At 48.1% G+C, this 19,961-nt stretch overlaps 2 protein-coding genes across 2 annotated transcripts in view; both read right to left on the reverse strand.

Moving 5' to 3' along the window:
- Window positions 1-903: 903 nt before the first annotated feature.
- On the reverse strand, window positions 904-7,257 carry SPATA24 (spermatogenesis associated 24). Its single transcript, XM_007461439.1, has 6 exons — window positions 7,120-7,257; window positions 5,815-5,880; window positions 5,454-5,584; window positions 5,298-5,368; window positions 1,576-1,678; window positions 904-1,467 (listed from the first exon to the last, which is right to left on the reverse strand). Exons 1-6 carry the CDS (start codon window positions 7,234-7,236, stop codon window positions 1,338-1,340), a joined length of 618 nt encoding a protein of 205 aa, XP_007461501.1. The 5' UTR covers window positions 7,237-7,257; the 3' UTR covers window positions 904-1,337.
- Window positions 7,258-16,149: 8,892 nt separating this feature from the next.
- Window positions 16,150-19,961, reverse strand: part of DNAJC18 (DnaJ heat shock protein family (Hsp40) member C18) — a 20,613-nt gene continuing 16,801 nt past the window's right edge. The window contains exon 8 of the mRNA XM_007461440.1: window positions 16,150-16,364. Within this exon, the coding sequence (XP_007461502.1) occupies window positions 16,240-16,364 (125 nt within the window). The 3' untranslated portion in view covers window positions 16,150-16,239. The remainder of the gene's footprint in view (window positions 16,365-19,961) is intronic.

The raw sequence follows: 19,961 nt of genomic DNA on the forward strand, positions 1-19,961 counted from the left end.
CCCCCCAACTCCAAAAGTTGTACTGGGGCCTCAAAAAACAGCTGTCCCTGGCTGGACCCACTGCCCTTAGTGGAAACCTAGGCTGGAGGGGACAGTTCTAGCTTTTCAGGCTTCCAGAACAAGTCCCAGATGCTGATGTGGCATCTCTTAGGAACCTCTGGGGTAGCTGTGGTCCCTTCTCTAAAGCCCCTCTGAGGCAAGAATAGCTCTGTGCTCACCCATACACTCACAAGGCCCTCATTCCAGCCCCTGCCACCTTAGGACTTGCCCTGGGGACAAGTGCTGATGGGGAAGCAGCCACCACCTGTCACTCTCCTGGGACAATGACAATGGGCACCACTTGCCCTTAAACTTCTGGCTTCAAGGTCCTGCTATGACTCAGGCCCCAGCTGGCCCTGGAGCAAGAGCACTGGCCCCTCCTATGCATTCATTCTCACACTGAGCCAGGAAAGGCTAGACTTGACAAATCTGACTCAGCCTCCCTTGAGTGGGACCCCTGCCTGGTGTGTCCCCTTTATCACCTACGGCACATTAGTGATGGCTTCTGAGAGGATCCAACCTGTCCATCACATCCAGCCCTGCGTATGCAACTTGAGCATGTCATAGCCCCTTCACAGTTACCCCACCTTAAAAATAGACATAGCAGAACACACACACACACACACACACACACACACACACAGCATTGTCCTTTCCCCTTCCTCCATTTGTGCAGACTAATAAGCTTCTGTTTGGGAGAAGTGTAAGAAGGTACAAATGTGATTCACAGGTACAGCGTTATTGTTATGTGATGGAAACTGATTTCCCAAATTCACTGTGGTCCTGGAACCCACCATCTTTGAACTCTCCAGTTGGGGCTTCTCACAGACACATACACAACACATACACAGATAGCCCTTCAAGTTGGGAGAGTTAAATTTACCAGGGCACTGGGGTAACCAGGGTTGTTTATATAGGAAGGAATTTAATACCAAGAGTAAGAAGGGACACTGCCTATTAGACAACCAAGTAGTCCTTCCCTAGGCTACAACCCCATACCCCCATGGGCCCCCACTACTACCCAAAGGAGGGAGGGAGGGGAGTAGCAGGGGCTGGAGACTTGAGGAGCATCCATTCTGAACACAGCAGTGGCCTGGCAGGTGGTGGTCCAAAAGGCAGGCAGGGAAGAAGGAAGGAGTGTCTTTTGCCTTTTGCTCTACCTCTTCCCTGGGGTCCAGGCCACTGTGAGGCCTGAGGGAGGTACCCACAGGGATTGGAAGGGTCAGGATGGGGACCACCACAGCAGAGAAGGCAGAGGTTGGGCATTACAGCCAGATAACAGGAAGGAGACGCCCATTTTATTTTTCCCTGGAACACTGGCAGCTCCACGTCTGACGCATCCCCGAGGCTTTCTTATGCTTCTGGTCCAGCACCTGGGCCATGTAGTTCTCCTGCTGCTTCTGGATCCGAAAGTCAGACATGTGATTCCTGCAACGGAGCCGGCTGGGCATGGGCTGGGGACAGCCCAAGGGTAGGGACCAGAGGTCTGGCTCCCCACTTCCATCAACAACCCCCAGCCTGGCCCGGACCCCTCACCTGAAGATCTTTTTCTGCTGGCTGATAACTTGCTGCAACTCCTTAATCTCATTCTCTTTGCCATTAAGTATATCTTCTTGCTTTATAACGTGAGACTCAATTTCTGTGGGGGAGAGAGGCAGGGAGGAGGAGTGGTTCCCATCCCATGAGCTCCTTCCTGAAATAAGGCATTCCCTCAGGGGTCTTTTCAGAACTTGGCTCCCCCAACCCAGGGGTTGTCAAACAGTAGTTGCTAACACCTTCGTAAGAATGAGTTTATTATGGAGTCATGATGGGGTGGGAGTGGAGGGCACAACATCTTGATGAACGTGTCAGTGACTTTACAGCTCTATTCTGGACCAGGTAGCTCACATGAGGGCAGGCAAGGGCCCTTGGAGAGAGATGGTCAGCCCTGCCCAAAAGCAGGAGGATGAATGGCTCCTGCCCTCAACTCCTGCAGCTCTTTACAGATATCACCTCCTTGGCGAGACCCTTCCTAGTCTAAAATCACAAACCTTGCCAATACTTCCTATCCCCTTTTCCTGCTTTATTTTCCTTCTCAACACTTATATCTCACAGACCATACATTTTGCTCATTTGTCTTTTCCTCTACTAGGATATAAGGTCCACAAGGACAAGGATTTTTTGTTTTATTCACGGCTTTAACCCTAAGGCCTAAAATAGTACCTGGCACGTACTAGATGTACAATACTTTTATTTGTGGAATGAACAGGATGTCCCCTGGGCCTTTAGGTCTTAGAAACATCACCTAGTTCAGTCATTTCAATCCAACCAGACCTACTGAGGACCAGCTGGATGCCCAGCCCTGTGTTAGGGCTTCAGGGGGGAAGACAGGATCCCTATTCCACAGAGCGGGTGGGGAGGACCCAGGGAGATAGTGGTAGCAGAGCTTACCCCCAGATTAAGTGCTCATTAGAAGCAAGCGTAAGTTTTGTGTCTTGGGTTAAAATCCAGTGAGGCTGTAGGGATCTGGGGTTGCTTCATTTACATAATGTCCCTCAGGGTGTCCTGGAAAATTCTGATCCTCAAAGGAAGAAAATCCTACTGCTTTTAAAGGCTGGACAAAGATTAACTAGAACATAAGCTCTGAAAATGCAGATATACTGAAGCAGTGAAGGTTTCAAAAGAGAAGATCTGATAAAAAGTTAAGGCACACGTTACAGAGAGACATGGGTGAAGGAAAAGAATGAAAACATGGGCTCACTGGGTCACAGGACCAGGACTATTGAACCTCCTTCCCCAGGTCATCCAGTGAATCCAAACTGATTGCTTGTGGAGTTCTTATGGGAAAAAAGTAACATAGGGCTTCCCTGGTGGCACAGTGGTTGGGAGTCCGCCTGCCGGTGCAGGGGACACGGGTTCGTGCCCTGGTCTGGGAGGGTCCCGCATGCCGCGGAGCGGCTGGGCCCGTGAGCCGTGGCTGCTGGGCCTGCGCGTCTGGAGCCTGTGCTCTGCGATGAGAGGGGCCACAGCAGTGAAAGGCCCGCATATAGCACCAAAAAAAAGTATCATAAATGTGTTTGACTCTTTTAAAATAAATGAGAGCTAAATTTAGAATAAACAGCACCCAATGAGAGAATGGTTAGAAAAGCCTTTTGAGAATAAGGAACTATGTAAGTGTAAAACTGGAACCATGCAAAGGGAGGTAGGGGGGATGGGAGACAGGCCAGGGGGTAGCTCAGGTCACCAGATCTCCCCATGTCAGGGCTTATGCCCTACTGGAGGAGTTCAGGACATTCTTGGGGGAGGCAGCCAGGCTCCTCCCCGTGACTCACACACCTTCCACAAGCAGATGCAGAGCCCTGAGGCCCTGGCTGATCTCTAGGAAATGTCCTAGAGGAAGGGCCTCTAGCAGCACCAGGAGAGAACCCTAGGTTCCTTTTAGGGAAGTGGGGGGATGTCCAGGGAAAGGGGAAGGACTAGGAGACCAACATCCTTGGGTATGGAGGCACTGACTGCCTGTTGGGCTCCAGGAGGTCCTAACAGGAGCTCTTTTTTAAAATTTATTTATTTAATTTATTTTATTTTTGGCTGCATTGGGTGTTCGTCGCTGCGCGCGGGCTTTTCTCTAGTTGCGGTGAGTGGGGGCTACTCTTTGTTGTGGTGCGCGGGCTTCTCATTGCGGTGGCTTCTCGTTGCGAAGCACGGGCTCTAGGCACGCAGGCTCAGTAGTTGTGGCTTGCGGGCTCTAGAGTGCAGGCTCAGTAGTTGTGGTGCACAGGCTTAGTTGCTCTGCGGCATGTGGGATCTTCCTGGGCCAGGACTCGAACCCGTGTCCCCTGCATTGGCAGGCGGATTCTTAACCACTGCACCACCAGGGAAGCCCTACCAGGAGCTCTTGATCAAACAACCATGAGGCTTGTTAGTCCACTTGGCCAGATCAAGATGGCAGCCTGCTGGCATCTTTCCAGTGACAGTACTCACTAGGGGAGAGAAGGCTGCATTGGTGGGTAGGGGTTGCCCAAGGCTCCAGGTGGGGGCCCATCAGGAGAGACACTGAACCTCTTTTGGGCTTGAATTCTGGCCTACTCAAAATGAATGCTGCAGTGAATGAAGGAAATGTTGTATATGGAATTCACATCTACTTCTTAAACTAGGTAAGGGGAGTTTAGCATTCTGGGAAAATGAAAGGGGGCCCTAAGGTCTCAGGACACTGGGTAGCTCACTGAAAGTGCCCCACAACTCAGAGCACCAACTGAGTCAACAAGTGGCCACAGGCATCTGCATAGATCAGAGTTGAAACCTAATGGCCCACAGACATATTTTCCTTGGCCCATACAATACTTTAAAAATTTCGAAATCAGTTGCCAACCCTAAAAAGTCAGAAAAGCTTCCATTAAAATGTGGTTTCCAAGGGGGCTTCCCTGGTGGCGCAGTGGTTGAGAGTCCGCCTGCCGGTGCAGGGGACACGGGTTCATGCCCCGGCCCAGGAGGACCCCGCGTGCCGCGGAGCAGCTGGGCCCGTGAGCCATGGCTGCTGAGCCTGCGCGTCCAGAGCCTGTGCTCCGCAGCGGGAGAGGCCACAACAGTGAGAGGCCCCCGTAGAACCTAAAACTGCTCTAAAAAATTAAACCTTAAAAATAAACATTATTTGAGTTGGGGGTTTTTGAGCACAAGCCACCTGTTCTCCTTGCTTGGTCCTGCAATAAACGGGGCCCCCCTCCCCAAAAAAAAAAAAAAAAAAAAAAAAAAAAAATGTGGTTTCCAGTTTCTTTTTTAAAGATCTGACAGTACTGGGCCCCTATTCCCACGGCAGAGGTTCTAGGCCCTTGAGAGGGGGCATGGTTCTCCACATTACCACAGTCCCCACTCCTCCTATTGGGTCCCCAACACTGAAACTAAGGGTCAGATTCCACACAGCACTGTGATTGCCCCGTTGTTCCTCTGATAACAGAGTTATAAGTCAAGCACACTATTTCTAATAGTCACCAAAAGTGGGAAAACAAAAAGGTGGACTAAGAAGGTCATATGTTTCAAGAAAAATGGGAACGAGCCCATTCCTTTATGGCCATGAAGAATACTGTACACCAAATACTTCCCTTATTTCCGTGGCCTGCCTGGTCCCTGAAGGCCTTTGCGAAGGTGTGGCCCACCTGGGCTTGCCTTTATCCTCAGCCAGGGGCAGAAGTTGGGGTGAAACCCTGCTCTGAACACAGGCACTGGGCTGTTAGGGAAGAGCCCACGTATGTAGGCATGGGAGGGAGCGTGGGCCTCCCGCCTACCATTGCACTTGGTGATTAGCTGGTCCTTCTTGCTGGACTCCTGCAGGGCTCTGCTCTTGACACTGGAGAGCCTGAGTGGAGAAGATAAGAAAGGGTGGGAAGGCTGATGGGCAGATGGGACCCCCAACCGTTCCCCCACTACCAAGGCCCACTCACGCCTTTTCAAAGGCCAGCTTCTCTTTCTCCAGCTGTTTAGACAGCACCTCTACCTCTCCGAGGGCAAACTGCAACTTCTCCTCTTCCTTGGTCAGGAGAACCTTGGTCTTGGCATGGGCAGCTTTCTCTTCCTGCAGGGGCAGCAGCAGTGACCTCATTATCCCAAGCCACGTTGGGTCTCCTAGCCTCCCTTAACCAGCCCCCTTTCTCAGAAGGACACATAGAAGCCAGGGTACAGGAAGATTCTGTCCTTACTATTGGGGCTGGAGGCTCTCAGAGGCTAATACTCAATGACTCTACCCAATCACAGGGATCCTGGGAAATGGGGGAAGCTTAGAAGCTGACAGAGGCCATCACTTACCACCAGCTTTTTCTCCACTGCCTGGAACTCTTCTTTACTGACAAAATTTTCATCCTGGAGAACCATCTGCAACAGAGGCTGGCTCAGGGAGGGGCTGGGGCAGTAGGGGTTTCTCTAGGGACCAGGACTGAGGATAGATAATGGGATGCCCAGGGCACCTAGGATGACACTGGGGCCCAGGAAAGGGAGAGTTCATTCCACAAGATTCACTGATGCTCAGCTCTATGTCCTGCCCTTAAGTAGCAAGAAGTCTCATGGAGAAGACAGCCCATGGCCACCATTTCTAACATGGTGTGTGCTACGATGGAGGTTCCCAGAGGAAGCCCCTGACCCGGCCTGGGGAAGGGTCAGAACAGCTTCAAGGGAAGGGGATGTCAACCTGATATCTGACTGCTAAATAGGGGTGGGCCAGAAGAAGAGGATGGAAAAGAAAAGTGTTCCAGATGGTGAGAACACACATGCAAAGACCAGCTGCCAACAGAAAGACCTGGGTACCTAAAGGTATGCAGGTAATTCAGTGTCCAGAGCTGCATACTACCGTTAAATAAATAGATGTGAAGTCAGTTTTATGTGTCCCCACCTTCTTACCCAGATAAAAAACAAAACAGAAAAACCATGAACTCCAGTTGGCCAGCATTTTACCATGCCTGTCCATGTAATCTGTGGCTCCAATGCTTTGCACCCATGAACGGGGGTTTGACCAAAAAAGCAAAAGCAAAGGGACATAAAGGGGTTGGAAGCCTTTAAGTCAACATGTGAAGAGCCAATTCTGTGCTTACTGCACTCATCATGGGGAGGGGATTCCATAATAGGAAGGATGTTATAGTTACTCTGCACCCAAGGGCCTTGGCAAGTCAGTGAAGTCCTCTTCAATTAGAAATGAGGAAATTGGGAATTCCCTGGCGGTCCAGTGGTTAGGACTCCAGCTTTCACTGCGAGAGGCCGGGGTTGGATCCCTGGTCAGGGAACTAAGATCCCACAAGCCATGTGGCGAGGCCAAAAAAAAAAAATGGGGAAACTAAAGCTCAGTGAATAGGTGGGCATATCTATCAGGCCCTGAACAACCAGTCAAAGAGAGTAGGAAACAACTTGGCGTTGACTAAAATTCCCCGATAAATATTCACGAGACACTGCCCCCTTTTGGCTCCACCTCTACCAGCCGAAACACATCTGGGCCCCGCCTCCTCGTGATGACGCCATTGGCAATGTGCTCTCGGCCCGCCCCTGGCATCGGGACAGCGTCTGGGCCCGCCCCCACCACTTAGGCGTCCAGTCCGGCATCCCCCAGCTCTTCTGGTTGCGTACCACGTTCCTCAGCTGGTGGATCAGTTCCTCCTGAGCCTCAATCACGTCCCGCAGTTGATCGAAGGCGAGACACACTGATCCTGAACCCCCCTGCGACCACCCGACGGGCGTCGCCATCTTTCGCCCCCGCCAGCTCGTTGGAAATGGCTGCTGCGGCTTGCCTCCCCGCTGACGCCCACCAATGAAAATGAGACGCCACAAAGCACCCTGGCAACCAGGGGCGGGGACTTCCTTTGTTAGCAGGGATGGGGCCCGCCTCTTAAAGGAGCTGCTCTCTTAGAGGAGCCGCCTGGGGAAGAGTACCTCCAACACCGTTAGTAATTTAAGTTTATAGGGAATTTGCACATCTATTATATGATATGTTTCTCACGCAGTCCTGAGGAGCGGGCAGGGCCCGGCTTATACTTACTGTAAGGGCTGAGAGGCAGGCAGCACTCAGACACCAGCCCTCACCCTTCTCCCAGGGCCCATTAAACTGCAAGACCCTGAAGCAAGGGTCAGCTGAGACAACCCCTGCATATTTAGCTTCACATGTCTCATTATTCCACTCTAATCTCTAAATTTCCCCCATAGTATGAGACTCCAGCCTCCTGTGATCTTTATTCCTCCTAGGAACACACTTAGTACTTAGGGGGCCTGAGCCTAAGCAATGAAGGGAAGCCCAAGAATAGAAAAGGAGAGTGGCTTCACCCAAGATAAGAGTCCTCACATTCTGGTACCAGGCTCTGGGCAGTCTGAAGAGCCTGAAGATATTAGAACTGAAGTCAGGCATGAAGGAGACTTGTAAAATGGAGGCAGGGAAGGATAAGGTGATCACACATCCCCACCAATCCTCACTGAGGGCTTTTTTTTTTTTCCGGTACGCTGGCCTCTCACTGCCGTGGCTTCTCCCGTTGCGGAGCACAGGCTCCGGACGCGCAGGCTCAGCGGCCATAGCCCACGGGCCCAGCCGCTCCGCGGCATGTGGGATCCTCCTGGACCAGGACCCGAACCCGCATCCCCTGCATCGGCAGGCGGACTCTCAACCACTGCGCCACCAGGGAAGCCCTGAGGGCTTGTTTTGAAACCCAAATAAGATTACGCTCAGGCTATTAGATATTAGCTATTACCAGAGCTAATATTTATTGAGTATTCACTATTTCATGACACCATTATGCCTTATTAGTGTTATTTCATGTGAACCTCACAATAACCTTGTGAAGTAGGTTCTAATGTCCACATTTTACAGATGAGAAAAATGCAGGTTCTATGAGAATGAATAACCCAATAAGCCAAGGTCACCCAAGCTAGTGAGCCTTGGAACAGGGTTTTGACAGAGGCAGTCTGATTCCAGAGTCCATGTTCTTAACCAGGATGCTGTGATGCATTTTGGTTGAACATAATGGATTCTGAAGTTATGGAATTTGAAACCCCCAAGTAGGAAATGACTATATTAAGAAGGAGTTTGGAAAAAATGTTGTCGATGACCACAAAGGGAAGTTGAAATTTCAGGTAAGCCACTTAGGCTGCTCTCCTTAGCTGCTTAGGTGCCTCTCTTTGGCTGGATGTTGTGACCTGACAAACATGGCCATTCCTGTGGCTCTCCCAGTGGTAGCCCTTGTTTTATCTTTCCTTTTTCATTGTGTCTGTTCTCATGTCTTTGAGGGCAAGGCCACCTCTGTTGATCAGTTTTTAAGGGCCTAGAGCTGTAGAGTCCAACAGAATTTCTCTGATAGAAATGTTCTGCACCGTCCAGTACCAGCAGCCAGTAACCTCACGTGGCTCAGCAGTACTTGAAATGTAGCTCAGGTGACTGAGGAATTGCTTTTTAAATTTTTTAAAATTCCAATTAAAATTTAAATTTAAATAGCTAGGGACTTCCCTGGTGGCGCAAAGGTTAAGAATCCACCTGCCAATGCAGGGGACACGGGTTCGAACACTGGTCCGGGAAGATCCCACATGCACGGAGCAACTAAGCCCGTGCACCACAACTACTGAGCCTGGGCTCTAGAGCCCGTGAGCCACAATGGCTCACGTGCTGCAACTACTGAAGCCTGTGTGCCTAGAGCCCATGCTCCGCAAGGAAGAGTAGCCCCCGCTCACTGCAACTAGAGAAAGCCCAGGCACACCAATACAGACCAAATGCAGTCAAAAGTAAATAAATAAATAATAAATAAATAAATTTAAATAGTCATATTTGGCTAGTGGCTACTGTATTGGATATCATGGGACTATAGGGTGCTCTGTGGTTTATGTGCCTCAGGACAGAGACCTCTAGGAACTTTGTCTTTCAAATGTGAATGCTCCTTTGGATTACCCTGGACAAAGCTGCACATTGCTCTGGGGCAGCAATCACTGAATCTCCCCATGGACTCTGTCCCCTCTCTAGGGTCTTTTAGGAGGTGCTGCTTGATGTTCCCTTGCCACTCAACATTCACCTCCACCAGCTGCCCTCCACATTTAGGGCAAAACCCTAAAAGGCTCCAGCAGCCAGTTCCTGAGGATGGGAAGTTATGAGCAAAGAGAGAACCCTGGATCCAGGTCCACATCCTGCATACTAGCATGGACATGAGGGACGGTCACCCTGGTTGGGGATTGCCACGGACTCCCACTCTATGTCAACAAAAACTACAGGTTCTTAGCCAGCTGGGGCTCAGCAAAGCTCAGAATAACATGACATCACAGATAGCTTTGTGATCCTGCCCTGGGAAGTGCTGCCTTTCTGCACAGGCTTGTCATACTGGTTGATGTTCTGGTTATCTACTTCTGTATTAACAAATCACCCAAAATTTGCAGCTTAAGAAAATCACTTTGCTCAGGAATCTTCACTTTGGGCAGGGTTCAATAGTGAAAGCTTATTTCTGCTCTATGCCTGGGATGATTAGTGGGGTGGGGTGTGAAGGTATGAGAAGTTCCACTTCCAGGACGGCTCACTCGCATAACTGGCAAGTTGGTGCTGTCAGCTGGGAGCTCATCTGAGACTCAAGACCAAGGTTCTTGGTTCCTCACCATGCGCCACTTGGGCTTTCTCATAGCATGGTGGTGGGGTTTAAAAGAAAGCATCCAAAGTGACAAAACAGAGGGAATACCCTAGTGGTCCAGTGGTTAGGACTCTGTGCTTCCACTGCCGGGGGCCCGGGTTCCAAAAACAAAAACAAAAACAAAACACAAAGTGACGAAATGAGAGATGCCAGTTTTCTTAAGGCCTGGGCCTAAAAACTGGCATAGTGTCATTTCTGCCCAACCCTATTCGTCAAGGAACCACAGAGTCCGTATTCAAGTAGTGGGGACACGTCCTACCTTTTTTTTTCTTCTTTGCAGCACATGAGCCGCTCACCTCCGTGGCCTCTCCCACCGCGGACCACAGGCTCTGGACCTGCAGGCCCAGCGGCCATGGCCCATGGACCCAGCCGCTCCACGGCACGCGGGATCCTCCCGGACCGGGGCACGAACCCGCGTCCCCTGCACCAGCAGGCGGACTCCCAACCACTGCGCCACCAGGGAAGCCCCATCCTACCTTTTGATAGGAGTAGTTTCAAAGAATTTGAGCTGTACTTCCAGGGGAAGTCCTGACAGGTGACATGTCATTTCCTTCAAGGTTCAGTTCAGATAATACCAGACTGGAACTTAGTCTAATGGGGGAGACAGATAATAATCAAATAAACACCCAAATAAATCCCAGTTTAAGTCACTATTCAAGTAAATAGCATTATAGCTATGAGAGGTACAAGAAAGAGAGGAATGAGAATAATTTAAAAGGAGATTTAGCCCAGCCTGGGGTGTCATGTGTGAGGAAGAGATGTTTGAGCTGAATGAAACCTATTAAGGTAACCAGGAGGCACTTTGCAAAGGATGCAGGGGCAAGTGAATGGGAAAGGCTTCCAGAAAGAGTGAACAGTATATACAAAGTCCCTCGGGCAAAAGGGTTGGCATAGTGTAGTAACTAAAAGGCTAATATGGCAGAAAAGAAAAAGATGTACAGGACAAGCAGGGGTAGCGGCCAGAAACTTGGTAGAGCCTTGTTAAGTATTAGGCCATACTGAAGACTTTGCTGATTTTTATTACAGGGGCAAAAGAAAGTTACTGAAGTATTTTAAACAAGAGGGTGATATGCTCTAATTTATGTTTTGAAAAGATCTCTCTGGTTGCAGCAAGGTGTACAGATTGGAGATGGCCCTAAGTAAATGCACAGAGACTACTTAGGCAGCTACTGCAGTGGTTTCTGTCAGAGAAAGTGGATGGTATTTGGGAGTCAGATGGTATCAGAGGAGATGAAGAGAGAAGATGTATTTAGGATGTTCTGGAGGTAGAATTTATAGGACTTAATGATGGAGGGGATATGGGAAAAAGGGAGTCGAGGTGTTTGGTTATCTACTGCTGCAGACTACCACAAAATGTAATGGCTTAAAACAGTAGCCAGGGGACTTCCCTGGTGGTCCAGTGGTTAAGACTCTGCGCTTCCAATGCAGGGGGCGCGGGTTCAATCCCTGGTCGGGGAACTAAGATCCCACATACCGCTCGGCGTGGCCAAAAAAAAAAAAAGAAACAAACATTAGTCAGTGTATTATTTGCTCATGGTTCTGCAATTTGAACCAGGCTTGGCAGGGCAGCTAATTTCTGCTGTGATCATCAGCATGGGTGGCAACCAGTTTGGCTCACATTCTGTCTGGGTTCAGTTCTTGCTGCCAGCTCAGTTGTTTGGTTCTCCTCTGCATGGCTTCTCCATGTGGTTAGCTTGGTGGTCTCAGGGTGGTGGGACTTAAATGGAAGCTGGTTTCCCCTAAGTGCAAAAATGCAAGCTGCTGGTTTTGCCACATTGTATTGATTAAAGATCAAGGCCAGCCCGGGTCAGAAAGGGGACTACACAAGGTCATGAATATTAGGTGTGGTCCACTGGAGGACACCAAATTAAGTCTACCACACAAAGTCTCCTGGGTTTCTGACTTCATATTTGGATGGATGGTGGTGCTATTTGTGGAAATGGGAGCATTCCAATAGTATTGCTTCTATCCCCATTAAAAAAAAAAAATCACTGCACTCGGAAGGATGATTACATTTCCAATCTCTTTTCCTCAGAATTGCTTTCACTGATCCTCCATCCTGGATTAAGTCCCATTGTTACAGATTCCCAAGCTTCCTTTGGTCTCCCCTTTGACATTCATCCCACTGGGGAGCATTGTCTAATTGGCTCCCCCATTAGATGTGAACTCCAGGAGCCATGGTACTGGGTCTCACTTGTTTCCTGACCCCCATCCCAAAAGTTCAGCCCACCTGGTACATAGTAAGTTCTCCATCTTTGCTGAATTGAATATCACCTTAATATTTCTTCACATGAAAGGTATTATTATTACATTAACAATGTCCTGTATTCCTAAACCAAGACTACCCTAACTGAGGACCGTTAGGAACAAAGCCAGCAAGGAACTGGGATAACACCTGATGTTCAGATGCTAAGTAGATTTGATGTGTACATTGGCTGTAATATGTTGCAGCTGCTGACATCTGATGGAAAACAAATATTGAACTGGTGATGCCACCAATGCTATCTATTATGCTAAACACCAATAATTCCATTGATGTATGAGGGAACACTGGAGCAGAGGTCAACAGCCTGTCTAGTCCTAAGTGGCTCCAAGGGGGTCAGGCAATATGCAGTACCTACGGGTGCCATGGGCAAAGGTAAAAGAACAAAGGAAAAATATAAAGCCATTCTTTTTATATGAAACCATTTAATTTATTTCTGTTAAAATACACTTAATCCAGATGCAATGGATCAGGTGACCAGATTTTTCAGGATTCTTACTCCACCAGGAGCTGATTCCATCTGTGTCAAACCTGGCTCTGGTCACAGAACATTCACATATTTAATTCCAAATACTGAATGTGATGCAAAAGATGTAATCAATATGTAACACACAGGTATATAGTTACTTGGTGGTCACTGCACGAGGTTATCAACAATGCAGGCTCAAAAAATAAGATGTATAATAAGTTGGTCCTTTCTAAAAATAAATATATTAGGACACTAAGCTTATACCTTAAAGGAATCCAAAATAAATACTAATTAAGCGCTAGCTCCTGTGAGGAACAGTGCATGCAGACAATGAACCCGCGTGTGTGGCTATTCGTAACAGAAAGCTCTGGAATCCCAACAGTGCCTCCTCACAAAGCCAGTCCTGAGTGTGAGGATGTAAATGAGAGTAACACATAGCTTGACTAGGCTGCTGGATTCCATGCTCCGGTGGGGTTTGGAGTTTGGCGTAATTTCTAATAGTTTCCAACAGAAAGAACAGCAATGGCATTTTCTTGCTGGTCACTTCTCCCAAGCTGTGAGGCCTGGAGCTGATCAAGGAAGTTCAGAAGTCTTCTAGTTTGAGCAGATGAACCCCAGGGTTGCTAATCTGGGGACACGGATTCCTTTAAACTGCAGTACCCCTTGTGATGAGAAGGGTTTTCATCCCACCTTCCTCACTGTTGATCATTTAGTGCAGAGGGCACTTCCATTCTTACGAGAGCTTCGCTTTCTGCTCGAGCCTCAAGCCCTATTTCTTTTTTTTTTTTTTTTTTTTTTGCGGTACGCAGGCCTCTCACTGCTGTGGCCTCTCCCGTTGTGGAACGCAGGCTCAGCGGCCATGGCTCACAGGCCCAGCAGCTCCGCGGCATGTGGGATCCTCCCGGACCGGGGCACGAACCCGTGTCCCCCGCATCGGCAGGCGGACTCCCAACCACTGCGCCACCAGGGAAGTCCTCAAGCCCTATTTCTTAGCCTCACTCCCATCACGCGTCTCCAGTCTGCATTTGTGCTCACAGAAATAGTCTAGAGTTGCATGCCAAGTTCTGAGAGCAAGAATACGCCATGCCTAGAGAGTTTATATATGATAAAAACTTTCCAAATGATGTAGGCAAGAGGAAAATGCTTATTTTACCACCATGCAGACAACCCATCTAAAATGCAATCCAGGAAATTATAGTTTAACAATATTCTGGACAGTACCAAATAGATTAAACTATCCTTCAACCCAAAGCAAGTACCATTCCCTTCAGGAAAACCAGATGTGAGTGTTGCAGTCTATTAGGTAATAAATAAAACAGTACCATCAGTGCTATAAAAACAGACAACAGACCTGACATGTAATGAAGTTAGTGATTGCCTCTAGTATCATCACAGATAACTCATCTCTGCCATGAAATCCAGGTGTGACTACAATATTCATGGGCATCTAGAGCAGAGTCTTTTACCTTGTCAAGTCAGTTTAATTATGGCCCATTTTCTAGCAGAGATTGGCGTTGGGGACAGGGGAGCTCTGATTTTTGTGTGTACAGGAAAGTTGTTATAGCTCATTTGGCTCATAGGCACATTTTACCAAGTAAATCCCTTCAGTCACTCAGAGGGGATCAAGGAAGCCCCCCAAAACCCAGGAGGATAGACTTCATTGGGTGACAAAACCTGACTATCTCTGGAGCTGCTCTCCCTCCCTACAGCTGAGCAGGTGCCCCTACCAGCCACCAAAGTCCCACTCTTTACCTCTGGACTCATCTCCTGACCCTGTGGGATGCCCACACATGGGACAATACTAGATACATCTGCCTAAATCACGGCTATGCATCTGAAAGGAGGAACTCTACTTTGGAAACAAGTTTTAATGTAGACTCTCCTTCCAACAGGAACTTTTCTTCCATCCTGAAGAAAACATGGAGTGTAGACTACATTTACCTACTGATCCTTCCAGGTTCAGATTCATGATATAATCTGCGCAGCTCAATCCTGGTAGCTCACCTCCACAGGAAGGCCCAGAACCACACAGTCCAGGCAACAACTTCCCTCCTCGTTGTCACCAGTGGGAAGAGCTGCCTGCTTTTGTTTTGTATACAGAAGTGGTGTAGAGAGGTGTCCTGAGTGGACGTAGCACTGCCATAGAAAGGATACAGGATCCCAGGGTGGGGGGAGGAGCATCCTTGGGAAAGATTCTGCTTTAACCAATATGGCTAGAATTACCTGAGCAATGGGGATGATCACACACTTCCTACTTGATAGTTGGCCTACCATCTAGCTCTGTCACAACAAGTTGTGTGACCCAGTTCAACCATGCATCCTCTCTGGGCCAATGTTCTCATTCCATACCAGGCACTCAACAAATGTTGACTACATGAAAAAGCATCTCCTATCACAAACTACAGGGCACTGGGTTAAACAAAGTGACTGCTGGGGCCAACGCCAGACCCCCATAGCCTCAGACTGAGGGTCTTCCCCTCTATCTCTAGGCTTGAGCAAACAGCCCAGCTGGCTGGCAGTGCCTCCTCTTAGGTCTGACCACTATACCTCTGTGGGGTGTAGGGACTCAGCTCAAGTGTGATGCTGCAAGGGGAAATGTCAAAAAGAACATTCTCTGGGTTCTGTGATGGACTAGGGAACCTGCACTGAGCAGTTGAGACTTAGTCTTGCATTTTACCTTCACCCCTGGCCCCTGCTTCCATGTCCATTGAACTGTTTCACTCAACAACTTAATTTCTGGGCTCTCTACAAGAGAGAGGGTTAAGGAAGTAAAAGAAACTCAAATTAGGCAGTTTGCTAATGCTAGTAACTCTGAACAGAGATTAGACAAATAGAAAACTGTGGACTAAAACAGTTTACATTTCTCCACATTTCCCTTAGAAAATGGAAAGTTGAGTTGTTCCAACAGCAGAATCTGGTGGGGAGACGATAACTCTAATGAAGGGAGAGGTATAATTCTCAGTGCACATTGTAAGCAACCAATATTAAGCTGCTTTGGCTAAGCCTAGGAATGATTGGCTATTGAGACTTCACTGAAGGGAAGAAGAAAGAAAATATGAGTCTGCTCTGGGGTGCCCTGAACTACCTTTCTAGAGGCAGGGTAGGCGCAGAGCAGGGGGCTGAATCTAATGCTTTGCCATTAATTCAATTTAGATGACCTGCTCCTGGCCCCCGGAGCCAATCCCCAGGAAGGATTTTGTGATGACAAGTCTGGCTCCATGCTGAAGCACCTCCAACTCTGCCCACCAAACAAAGTTAGCAAATTGTAAAATGTTCATCATTTCCTAATTTTGTATTATACAATGGAATTAGGAACATAAACAGTAACACATAGCAAAACCCCGAGCCTGCATAGGACTACCATCCTCTCAGCCACCTCTGCGTAGGCCAATCAGTTTGGAAAGTTTTTCACAGTTTTCAAGTTTCAGCGACTCTGCCTTCTGTTTCAATCGTTCATCTCTGTATAATCCTGCCAAATTGGTCAACTCCGACTCTGAAAGATAAAAGAGGTAACAATTCATCAAGAAAGTTGAGCTCCTCTGTTTCACTTCAATACTTCTGGAAGCAAAGCTCCTTTTACTTTAATGCTTTTTCTTTCAATTAAACTTAAGAAACACTCATTTACTCAAGAAACACGTATCAGGCAGCTACACTACACCAGGTGCTGAGGATTAAGGGACACCTGTGATCCTGGAGTCCAACAGTATCTGTGCTCTATTACAAAAGCACTGGACTTAGTTCTTATCAATAGAACATTTGGCACCAGACTTAGGAAACCTGCACGCGTGTGGTAAGAGGAGACCCTGTTTCAGGGCTTTCCTACGAATGGTATTCAGATGGCAGTTGGGAGAGAATGGAGTCCAATCGCCTGTTCCTGTCATCTGAAACAAAGACAGCTGCTTCATCCTTCCCTCTGCATTGCTGGATCATAACTCATATATGCGGACTGACACAGAGCCCTCCACCGGCAGGCATGCTTCTATAGAAGGCCAGGTTGCTGGCGGCGTTCTTCATTCCCTCACCACATGTGGGGCCCCTAACTCAAAGGCCAAAGGCAGCTGGGCTCTTTTAAAAGTGAAATCATCTGGATCCGGTGACCTCTGTCTCCTTGAAGAAATGTATTTCATTTTCTCTTCATGGTGGAGAAAGTCATTCTATTTTTAACCAGAATATAATCTCTGCTGTCCTCCCGGACTCAACAGTGGTTTGGCTGCCTCTCTTTTTTATTCTTTTGTATAGTTTCAGAGACATTCGTAGGAAGGAATACCTGAAAAGCAACTCCAGAGACGTGTTGTGTATTAACATGATGGCATGCTTCGAGGGCCTGCGTGGCTTCTGAAAGCCTCAAATAGCAGGCAGCTACTCAATGTTTAAAGGACCACACTTGTGAAAATGCTATTTTAATCATTCTGAAATATGTCTGTCCATTCTTAGTCATCTTGCTGACAGATTTTGTTTTTCTTGGTGGAACAAGAGGCACCTGTCTGATTAATCAGCAAACTGCCTGGAAACAGGACTTAATAGCTAGCCAGAGTGAACAATGCGCAGTGGTTTCTGAATAAGTCTCTATCAACACAAAATACAGGCATTTCTGCTCACAATGGTTCTGTTCACACCAAGTAAGGCCCAAAGTGCAGATTAAGTGCAGGACTCCAGGGTGAGGTATGCATGAAAACCCACCCTCTGCGATGGGGGTTCAGAGGTTGAGCCCTGGCCCAGCAGTTGCTTGGCAAACAGGGGGTCTCCTAGGCTCTAGAACAATGTGCTCTCACCCTGTGGCATGGGGCCTGCAGTGCGCGCCAGCCAGAGCTTGCCCCCTGCACAGGCATCCTCGCAGGTAATGTGGCTTCATGGCAGATCATGCACCGCACCCAAATGAAAGCCCTCTGCTCCTTCGTTCTGCCCAGAGCTAGGCACTGACTCCATTTGTCTGGCTTCTTTGGCATGTGGGAAACCTGTTCAAGAGGGCTCTGTGAAATCAGGCTGTCCCTTTGGTCCTCTGAGTCACAGTTACACCAGTATATAGAGCAGATCCTATGGCTTTGCTTTTCCTTGAAACGATTTCCTTAGGTTTTTTGTTACTGACCTTATCCAAATGTCTCATTGCCTGAAATCTCATTCCAGAAAACATTAAGGGCTAGTGATTCTTACTATTTTATACACTGACAACCACTGTAATAAGCTGATGAAAGAGAACTGCACATATATGAATGCTTTTCTCAAAACATGACGTTGCAGAGCTTCCCTGGTGGCACAGTGGTTGAGAATCTGCCTGCCAATGCAGGGGACACAGGTTCGAGCCCTGGTCTGGGAAGATCCCACATGCCGCGGAGCAACTAGGTCCGTGAGCCACAACTACTGAGCCTGCACGTCTGGAGCCTGTGCTCTGCAACAAGGCCGCGACAGTGAGAGGCCTGTGCACAGCGATGAAGAGCGGCCCCCGCTTGCCACAACTAGAGAAAGCCCTCGCACAGAAACGAAGACCCAACACAGCAAAAATTAATTAATTAATTAATAAAATCCTACCCCCAGCATCTTCTTAAAAAAAAAACAAAAAAAAAAAACATGACGTTGCCTTTTTAAAGTTCATTGAAACCAGTTTTCAATGCTCCAGAGATTGAGAGCAATGACCTTGCACAAGGGCAGTGTTTCAAGGAACTATGTCCCACACCCCCATGACCATGCTTGGAGAAACTTCTCTCCAAACTGCCAGTGAATCCTTTTGCACATCAATGAACAAAAGGTCAACTCAATGAATATGTTACTTTTCACAAGTTCTGTTAATATTTAATAACTTCTAAGAAAAAACAAAATCTTTGGCAGGGGCAGGATCAAGAGAACATCTTTTCTTCTCTGCAAAATGTTTCCCATGCCCTGAATGCCAGTGTAATAGATGGACAGAGCATTGCACCTTCAAGGTAAGCTGACTCAGGCAAACTGCCAAGAGAGGCAAGTCCCAAAGCCTCTCTCAAAAACACTCTGCATGCATGGGCTTCCCTGGTGGCGCAGTGGTTGAGAGTCCGCCTGCTGATGCAGGGGATGCGGGTTCGTGCCCCAGTCCGGGAAGATCCCACATGCCGCAGAGTGGCTAGGCCCGGGAGCCATGGCCGCTGAGCTTGCGCGTCCAGAGCCTGTGCTCCACAATGGGAGAGGCGACAACAGTGAGAGGCCCGTGTACCGCAAAAAAACAAAAAACAAAAAACTCTGCCTGACAGCCCAGATCAGAGTCCTGACAGCTGGAAGATCCTGACAGATCCCAACGACCATAATGATCCAGCCTCATAAGACAGTGCTGCATCCAGTCAAGCAAGGCCAAGCAAGGTCTGGATTCAGTCAGGATCCAAACACTTACTATACGCCAGACACCATGCTAAGCGTTTTACTCATACCATCTTCTATAATCCATACAACCTTCTTGGGAGGAAGAAAGCAGAGAAAAGAAATTAACAAAAGATTTTAAAAGACAGTGGCTAACTTTGCTAAAAACAGCTTCCATTAGGTGTTTTGCCAAGAGTGAACTTTGTTCTCAAGTGGGTTTATTTTTACAACCTCCATGTGCTAAATTTAACCATGCTGGCTGCACTTGCTGCTGGATCCGGAGGGCAGATGCTGCTTGTTCTCAAATGGCACTTGGGTTGTGTGGAGGCTCCGGATGGCCACCATCCTTAAATGCCAGAAATAGATTTTTAAGGGGTGTGTGCTGATAACCCCCGGGTTGGAACTTGTGGGTACATGCATCATGCTCATCCACTGGATCTGTTTATACCTGGAGACTGCCAAAGCCCTGAAAGTAGGCCTCATGAGGATGGGGACAAAAGCTTAGAAGCCACCTTAGATGTAATCCTTACCATGAGCCCTCTGCATAATTTCAAAACCCTCTCAGAGTCTAAAATAATGGAGACTCTTAGGACATACGCTGTGGCCTTCACCTGATTTGGATCCACGTTTATAATGCATTTAAGTGTAAGGCCTCTATCTTGCTCCAAAATTCTTTCCTGATTTTTGAAACTTGCAAAACCTAGTTTAACAGTGGGGTAGGGGTACTTCCTGACTCCTCAGTTTTTTCAATAAAAAAGCAACTTCCTCCTCC

The sequence above is a fragment of the Lipotes vexillifer genome, unplaced genomic scaffold, assembly GCF_000442215.2.
Source record: "Lipotes vexillifer unplaced genomic scaffold, Lipotes_vexillifer_v1.1 scaffold217, whole genome shotgun sequence".
Classification (NCBI taxonomy): Eukaryota; Metazoa; Chordata; class Mammalia; order Artiodactyla; family Lipotidae; genus Lipotes; species Lipotes vexillifer.

Coding starts and splice junctions, on each gene's coding strand:
- SPATA24 (XM_007461439.1), bottom strand. CDS start 7,236: ATGGCGACGCCCGTCGGGTGGTCGCAGGGGGGTTCAGGATCAGTGTGT. Junction 5,881..7,119: donor TCCACCAGCTGAGGAACGTG/GTACGCAACCAG, acceptor CCTCTGTTGCAG/ATGGTTCTCCAGGATGAAAA. Junction 5,369..5,453: donor AAGCTGGCCTTTGAAAAGGC/GTGAGTGGGCCT, acceptor TTCTCCACTCAG/GCTCTCCAGTGTCAAGAGCA.